Raw genomic sequence first — 8732 nt, forward strand, 5'->3', positions numbered from 1 at the left:
AGTTGGGCTTTGTTTGCCCACCAGTTAATGAGCCACTAGCGATTAATCGGGTTGGCAATCAATTATTTAGTGTGACATACCAATTAATCGGCCTGGCAGGCTAATTAATTAGTCGGTTCAAGAAGTTAACGCAATGAATAGATGCTATTCAAGTTGGTAACCCTACAAATAGTGTTTAACTAGTCAATTAACTGATTAATCACACGAATTCTTAAAAATGGTTGGGACACATTGAACCACTCGCATAACAGCCGTGCCACAATGTCGTTTATGTGCTCTTTTACCGTGCCTCACATTGGAACCACGAGAAACTCCACCGACTGTCGTGCCAGCTTTGCATGGCGGTGGTTAGGTAGCAATCAGACGAGGAGGTGGAGCAGGATCTAGATTTGGACCTCGCCTATGTGTAGTTATGGATCCGAGTACTAATTAATGGTGATCTATGTAAGTGACATTAGAACAAAAATAATAATCATATGCTATAAAATTGTCACAAAAGTCCCAAAGCACACGAGTTTGGCGGGTTTAGGGCTCTTTGTAGTAGAGTGAAGTCTGATATTAACCATGAGAGTGTAAGCCGCGACGCAAATGAACTCCGAGCTCTAAATCCCTGAAGTCTGTACCCTAAGCACCTCAATCCCGGTTTGATTTAAACCTTGATGGCTTATCCAAATGAGGAAAGGTCGATTTGGTGGGATTTCTTCCATCCTGGCTCCTGTTCGTGGGTCCCATGCAACCTCTCCATTTGGTTGAGCCGGACCAGCTCGATTTGCGCACTCTCCATTCGCCCCTTCCTCCCCCTTCTCCCCCCGCGACGCATGAACTCCCCTCCCCTGTCCATGGCGGAGAGGACGACCATGGCGTGATCGCGGCTTAGGACGACGTCGTAATCTACATGAAAGAAAAATGTGCGCCCTATTCTTGTCGTCTGTCCGGTACCTTTTTTGTGTCCTCTTCGATTGGTTAGGGTTAGGGTTTTGACAAGGGAAAGTTCAGCTTTTGGGGGGCTCAAATGGTTGATTTATTGGTGTTTGTAGTGTTATGATCACACAAAACACTAAGAATGCATGGTTTGTGTAATCTAGGTTTTCGTTCTTGGAAACATGGACCCAACCGAATTGTTGAATGCCAGATTTCATATAGGGAGGCAGTTTGTGAGAATTGGGCAAAAGCAGGTGCATCAAGCTCTCAAATTCCTCCAAGCAGACAAGCTCGTCCAACAGTATCAGCTACTCCAAGAGCCTCAGCTCCAACAAGAGCATTTTCTCCTGCAACAGCATCAAGTCCTCCAACAGCATCAGCTACTCCAAGAGCCTCAGCTCCAACAAGAGCATGAGCTCCAACAAGAGCATTTGCTCCTCCTAGAGCATCAACTCCAACTGGAAGTGGTGTACCACAAGGCAGTACCACGGCTGGCAAGAAGAGAGGAAGAAATCAGGGGGCTTCATGGCTTATTTCACAGCAAGTGGGAACTACTATGTTCTTCATGTATTATTTCACAGCAACTAGTGCTTACTTTGGATGCGTGAAACGAGTCTCAGCACTGAACTTGTGTTTATTTTGTATGCTGTCAAACTATGACAACATTGATGCTTATGTGTTGCTGTTGCAGAAACCATATTTATGCTATCAACATTTCATTCTCAATTTTGTATGATGTCAAACTATGCCAACATTGATGCTTATGTGTTGCTCCTGCAGAAACCATATTGATGCTGTCAACATTTCAGCTAATATGCATTCCACAACACACAAATATGCCAATTTCAGCAGTTCATTTTCATTGAAATATGACAACTGATTACATTCTCAATTCTCCAACACAATAACATTGCAACTATTAGGCCAACATTAGCCCTGCAAATAAACCTGATAGAAATATTACAACAACATACATGACATGCTTATATATCAGCACCATCTCATTGTTATCACATCTAGCCCTAAGCTCCAGCTCATTCTTCATCTTCACATTCTTCATATTCACATTCTTTATCTTCACATTATTCATCTCCAACTCATCTCTCAATGCAACAACCTCTTCTCCAGCAGCATTAGCACAAACACTCTCCAAATCCCAAATTTTGTCCCAAAGATTTCCCAACAATTCACGCAAAAATGGGCTTGTTGTTGTGTCATGCCAGTCAAGGAATCCACAGGCTGGTGTTCTCTGTTGAAATCCAGCAAAAATGTTCAGAAAATGCAGAAAAAAGTTGAGACAAAAAAGGTAAAAAAGTCAATCATACCACACACGAGTAGTATCTCCTTCCTGGGTTAGCTAAACTCCAGGAATTCCACCGCGGCGCCTTACTCCCGTAGTTTCCGTAGTACTTCGACGGCTCGTAAGCCATTGGATCCTCACGATACGGCACCGGCGACCTCTTTGGCGTCATGCTCCCACCTCTGCTTCGATGACCCGCACCGTGGGAGGAAGAAGATGCCCTCGAGAACAACGACATCGTCGCCCGCGCTCCTGCAATTGTCGCCCGACGAACCCTAATTTTGATCCCCTCTCTCTCGGCTTCGATCTGAAATGAGAGCGGGTGGAGTACTCCTTCGGGTGGGTAGGGACAAAAGTGGTGGCATCGGCCCACTAACTAGCAAACCCATCTGCCACATCAGCAAATCCCCTCCTGAAATGCCATCAAGGTTTAAATCAGACCGGGATTGAGGTGCTTAGGGTACAGACTTCAGGGATTTAGAGCCCGGGTTCATTTGCGTCGCGGCTTACACTCTCAGTGTTTATATCAGACTTCACTCTTTGTAGTACGAGAAATATTGATGTGTATAATTAACATTGGACCAAAAACCACTAGCTAGAAATTGCCACAAAGTCCCAAAGCACACGAGTTTGGCGGGCTTATGCGCAAGTAAAGAGTGGTTAGCACGTCCATAACCTCCTGGTCATCCACAAAGCCCCCGGGCCAAGTAAAGAGTGGTTAATACGTCCATGCCTTGATAACTTCCATAGGAGCTAGCGGTCATTTTCCAGCATGAGCTACTCTTCACTAGTCATATCATGCATGTTTTCATGGGAGATGGCTGGCGAAGAATAATTGAGTGGTGCTTAATTAGTGCCCCCGAAAGCTACACTTGTACTGATCGTCAGCGATTGATCGATGCATCATCAATTGACAGCCAAAATAATGCGAATATGGTTAGCAGTGGCCACATGCGTTTGGAGTGAAAACTAACACCTTGATGGGCGCGAGCTAGGCATCCTTGTCACATGCAGGAGCAAGGACGATCAGCGATCGTCATCTCCATTGTGTGGTAGTGCCCGGTTACAATTATTCGTGGGTGTTTGAATCTAATAAGAAATGACTTTTGTCCAATTATGGGTGGCCGTCGTCTATAGATCGCCCTTCTCATAGGACCCTCAGCCTGGCCTTCATTTTGCTGGTCAGAGGTAAACCTTTTCACTTTTGGTTGGTCAGAAAAAAGCATTGCCCAGTCGCGATTCATGTCTGATAAAATCGTCATAGAAATCTCCGGATTAACCATGATCTATTTCTTTGCCATAGTTTGAGACTAGTCCTGTTTGTGTGTGTTCCTATACTGTTTACTTTGTGTTAACTGACGACTCCCACAACAACAACAGTAGCACAGTAGCTTCCTTGGACCGTAGTATCATCCCGTGGCATCAAATCAGTCACGATATGGTACATACCCGTCCATACTTATATTACTTAAGGCGCGCACGCATCATAAAATCAAAGCATTAAATGCTTAGACCCCGACTGTGTCGATGGATCGGCCGGTTGCACCAACATTCTGTTGAGTGCTAACTAACCGGTTAGGTGCCTCATTGCCCAGTCCGAATCCACGCACAGATATCCCCATCCCAGCAATTGAAGCGGCAAACGTACGTAGTACGAGCCTCCAGCCCGGTACCACCCCTACCCCTACCTACCGCCCCCACCGGAGCCGCCGCCCGCCCGGCCGGCCGGGGCAGCCGTCGACCGGCCCCAGCTGCCGGAGCACCGCACGGACGGCGGCATCGGATCCTCCCGTCGGCATGCACCCCGCGAATCAGCGACACCCCCGATCTCCATCTCCATTGGTTAATGCCGGTGATCACGTACGTACGATACGAACGCACGCGTTTGTTATTGTTAATCAGTCAGGACGCAATCAGCCAGCCCGGCTTGTTATGCTAACACTGGCGATGCCGCCTGCCTGCTTGCCTGCATGCGTCGTACTACGTCGCGGCATGTATGTATGTACGCAACCATATGCAGTGCATGATCGCCTGGCCATGTGTTGGGCATGTGAGGCGGTCGACGACGTACGCGCGCGGCCACTCATGGCCTCCGCTACGTGTACGTGCGTACTCATCAAGATCCTTGGTTTTTCCCTACTAATTTATCGATGATTACATGTGGAGGTGACTAAACCTGGAGTTTCTTATACCTGAAAAGAACAAGCAGACTGATTTTAATTAAAACTTATCAAACTTGGCGTTGCTGCTTTGCTGGCGGTGGAGTACATACGGCTTGCAGCTGGACTCGTATCATATGGGAGCCGGTAACTGGCGTGCTTGTGGTGTGTACCTAACCTACACCAGGTGGTCATTGGCTTTGCGTTTTTAACAAGCTCTGCTGCTACGAGACAAGGGAATATTGCGCGGTCAGGGCTGGAACTTTCTCTCATCCTTCCGTCTGCTTTGCTTGTTTCTTTTTTTCGTCCTAGCTCCGGCCGTGTCTTTCCGCCTCTGGACTCGATCGACTCCCTTTATTGTAACCTAGGATAACGTGGGAATTGTACCAAACCCAGCAAAGATATGACTACAGCTCACTACCTCACCTACAGACTAGTTAACTATACTAAGCCGCAGGTAATTAAAAGCCATGTTGGCATTGTTATATTACTACAAGATTTTCCCCTCCGTGTTTCTAGAGATCCTCTCATAACGACGACGAAGCAGCAGCAAGGTCAGAACTCTGTGGAAATTTGGGGTTTTGTTTGTTAAAACTGCACTTCTGTTGGAGAGCGGGGCAGTATAACACGCCAACACAAGAGTCCATTCCTTGGTGCCAAACTCGTTTGTGCAATCGGTAAGGAAACACTGCGCGGTTCATTAATTCTGGCTTGCTTTTTTTGCTTGTGTAATAGCACTGTTTCACCGTATACCATAAAAACGAGGTAATTACAAACGGCCGGCAATCAAAATAACAAAATAATTGCGAACGCATCGAGTTAATGCCCACCATGTAGATGTAAAACAGTAGAAGTATCTATCAACTGAGCAATCATCTAAAGCATTTGCAAACTTGTAGAGCAAACCCGTGTCCTCTTCTTTCTGAGGGAAGTCCATCGTGTCTAGCAAAGCATCTTTTTGTTGATAGCACAATACAAATAAAAAAGCACACATGTTTCATGGCCGAGTGAAGAAGACTCACAGAAAGCTGAGAATAATAACTTTTCCAATGACAGTGCTACCACTAAATGGTTTATCCTTGCTACGTACGATACTACTATAGTACTACTACTGGCAAGTAGCAAAGCAATTCATGCGGCGAAAAACAAAATATACTCCTACTCGGCCCACAGGAGTGGCTCGCTGAGCCCGACGCAGCAGCCGCCGTCGTACTCCTCGGCGGCCAGCGCCACCGGCCAGACCGGCGACCAGAAGAGCCCGTCCCTCAGGTCGAGAAGAAGGTCGGGCAGGTCGAACAGCGCATTGTCGACCTCGCCGCTGTCCGCTGGCACCGCTGCTTCGGGGCAGGCTGCCGCAGGCTCCGGCGGTGACTCCGAAACGGCGCCGGAGGACGACGGCGTCTCGTGCTCGTGCTCGGGCTCGGGCTCGCACTGCACGGCGGCGGTGGCGGCGGCCTTGGCGGCGGCGGCCTGGATGTCGGCGGGCGACGTGGAGTCCGGGCGGGGCAGCTCGTGGGCGAGGTCCGGGAAGTTGAGGTGCGCGGAGCGGCCCTTGATGGCGAGCGCGGCCACGTCGTGGGCGCGCGCCGCCATCTCCGCGGTGGGGAAGGTACCGAGCCAGATGCGGGACTTCTTGCGCGGCTCGCGGATCTCGGACACCCACTTGCCCCAGCTCCGGCGCCGCACGCCGCGGTACGACGGGTGCTTGAAGCCGCTCTTGGACACGGCCGCCTTGACGCTCGCGGCGTTGTCCTCGTCGGTGCTGCAGCAGCTGCTCTCGTCCCCACGGGCGCCATTGGTAGCCGCGGCGTCCGTTTCTTGGTCGGCGGCGGCTCTCTTGCGCTTCTTCGGGTGCTTGGGCTTGGGGTTCTTGGGAGGCTCCTGCGCGCTGTTGGCGAGGGAGCAGGAGGAGGAGGAAGTGGACAATGTCGACGAGGAGACGGAGGAGGAGGAGGTGGTGGGTGCATGGCTAGCGTCGGCCTCCATGGCTCGGTAGCAGGGATCTGAAGGCCTGTAGCTAAGTGGACTACGATCGAGAAGCGTGGGGACTTGGGGAGTAGAGAGTGCCTTGGGCCGTATATATAGGGGTAGCTTCTTCTTCCTTGGCCTCTGTCTGGCTGGGGCCGGCCGTTGAGTAAAGCGTTTTGTTTGTTTTCCTTTCCTTTTCAACGTGTTAGTACTGTTTACCATTTTATTTTATTAGAAAAACAAAGTGAGGAAAGAGGAATTGGTAGGAGCAAATGTTTCGCTTTTTCATGCTTATTATCTACACGAAATAAATCAATCTCTCAAAATGTTTTTTTAAGAATTTTTTTAACACGGTCCAGACGTAAGAGCTCATATTCATATACACGTGCATATACTCGTTCCTAAGAACGTACACATGCACACCCTATCCCTATGAACATCTTCGAAAGACTGAGCCGACATATCATCTGAAGATTTACGAAGTCATCGTAGGCGCTTCGTCGTCGATGACAACATCTTCTTTCACTGAAAGTGTATCGCCGGAAATCTTAAAATAAATCCTGAAATAATGTAATCATCAAAACTTAAACCCTGATGAATTGGGGATATCATTGTCCCTCTAAATATCCGATCACATATCGATTTGCTTTTTTTTAGGGAGGTATATGTGCGTGGAAGAAGGTAAAAGTTATATTCATGGGAAGGATGCCGTCAATAGGTCAATTAAAACGAGAGGTCACTGAACCGTATTTAAATCATGCTACGATCAACTGGTTTGTATTCAACAGAATGGAGTTACTAACCATTGAAACACCATGTGAACTTCCTCGCAAAAAAAAAAAAAAAACACCATGTGAACCAATGCCAGTAGGTAACACGTCTGATTCAGATTTATTGTGTCACCATTTGCTTTCGCTTGGAGATTCTGCTACGGTAAGCTTGTCCTCCTCCTCCTCCCCCGCATCATCGTCAGACTGGGTTGTACTGGGGTTCATGGGAGCACCCTTAAACTTCATTGGATGTTGATAGCACGAAGGTGAAACCCTGGTAGGGTTGAGGGAATCTATGAGATCTTTTATGGAAAATCCTAATGAACAAAACGGTTTAGTAAAGAACAAAACGAGTACTACAGAATCATTATACACCACCAACGTGAGCCTATCAATTTTATTTACTTTGAAGGTTGTGCTCTTGGATTTGTGGATATTTCAGCAACGGCTTCCCATGGCGCCGGTCAGAAAAAAACTGTGGGCTTGATAACTTTTCAGTTTTCACCCACAATCAACAATGACTGGCTGGCTCTAGCAATGGGGAGGCATCAACAAGGCCACACGATCAACTCATTTAGGACCAATAAGAAGATGATGCGCCTTCAGGGACCTCGGCGTGTTTTCTTTCTTTTATCAAGGACGTATGACTGCTGGTTTCTTCAACAGATCCGTTGTCTTTTTCTGCGAAAGACAAAAAATACAGACAAAACTGTTAACCATATTTTTCTGCCCTTTGCATTGAGAAAAATCTGAAGTGTGCGGTTGAACTGACACCACACCAGGTCATGCTGCCGGCTTACGCGGAATAGTTGGGCATATGTATACGTACGCCCATATTGTTTTGCTTGACGGAGCATGCCGAATAGCCCTACATCAGCAGGTCCAAAACAAAACCCCCCATTATATTAACGATGATTGCAAATAAACAAGTTCTGGGGCGATTTATTGCGCTAGCAGATCCCTCTAGCTCGTTGGCCGATGGATGGTTGACTGGTTGTTAAGCCTTTAACTAACAGAGAGCAGAGGCACGCAAGTCAGTCATCTTCTGGTTCTGAAACGAGGCCAGTCTTATTTCTTCTGGAGATAGATCATGAAAGCTAGCACCCCTAAACTAACTCGGAGCGGATCCATCGTCAAGGAGCAATGCAAGCAGTCAAGTGGCGCTGCTCGCATCATGCATATGGCTTAATAATGCAGCTCGCATATATACATAAGAAACGGTTGATTTGGCGGCACGACGTACGTACGTACGTAGTACGTGGGGTGGCACATGGCTGTCAGCCTTGGTCATGCTCATGCTGCCTGGGCGCCAAACCCCTCGGTCGACAGCCGCACGATGGAGGTCCGTCGTCGATCGGACTCGGGCAAAAATCTCAACGGACGTTCGGCCGGAATCCCGCGCCCGATTCATCAGGACCGAATTTGGCTTCGTTTTTGTCCGGGTTCGGCTTTGACTTTCCAACGATGCGTTATCACTCTCTCGCTCGTACGTATCCCCCTGAAATTTCAGGTCTGATGCCACAACCGGACACGAGAGAGAATGAATGAAGATGTTAGGCCACGGCACACCATCGTCGCTCGCTCCGAAATTCCAGCTCTGATTGATCGCGATCG

The 8732-nt window shown here is 48.2% G+C and overlaps 1 protein-coding gene across 1 annotated transcript; it reads right to left on the reverse strand.

Annotated features, from left to right (window-relative positions):
- Positions 1–5321: 5321 nt before the first annotated feature.
- On the reverse strand, positions 5322–6527 carry LOC123430694 (ethylene-responsive transcription factor ERF038-like). Its single transcript, XM_045114541.1, has one exon. The coding sequence runs from the start codon at positions 6364–6366 to the stop codon at positions 5539–5541; it is 828 nt and encodes a 275-aa protein (XP_044970476.1). The 5' UTR covers positions 6367–6527; the 3' UTR covers positions 5322–5538.
- Between the last annotated feature and the right edge of the window lie 2205 nt (positions 6528–8732).

Source organism: Hordeum vulgare, chromosome 2H, assembly GCF_904849725.1.
Source record: "Hordeum vulgare subsp. vulgare chromosome 2H, MorexV3_pseudomolecules_assembly, whole genome shotgun sequence".
Lineage (NCBI taxonomy): Eukaryota > Viridiplantae > Streptophyta > Magnoliopsida > Poales > Poaceae > Hordeum > Hordeum vulgare.

Bases quoted from the DNA above. Each gene is read 5' to 3' on its own strand.
- LOC123430694 (XM_045114541.1), bottom strand. From the start codon at position 6,366: ATGGAGGCCGACGCTAGCCATGCACCCACCACCTCCTCCTCCTCCGTC.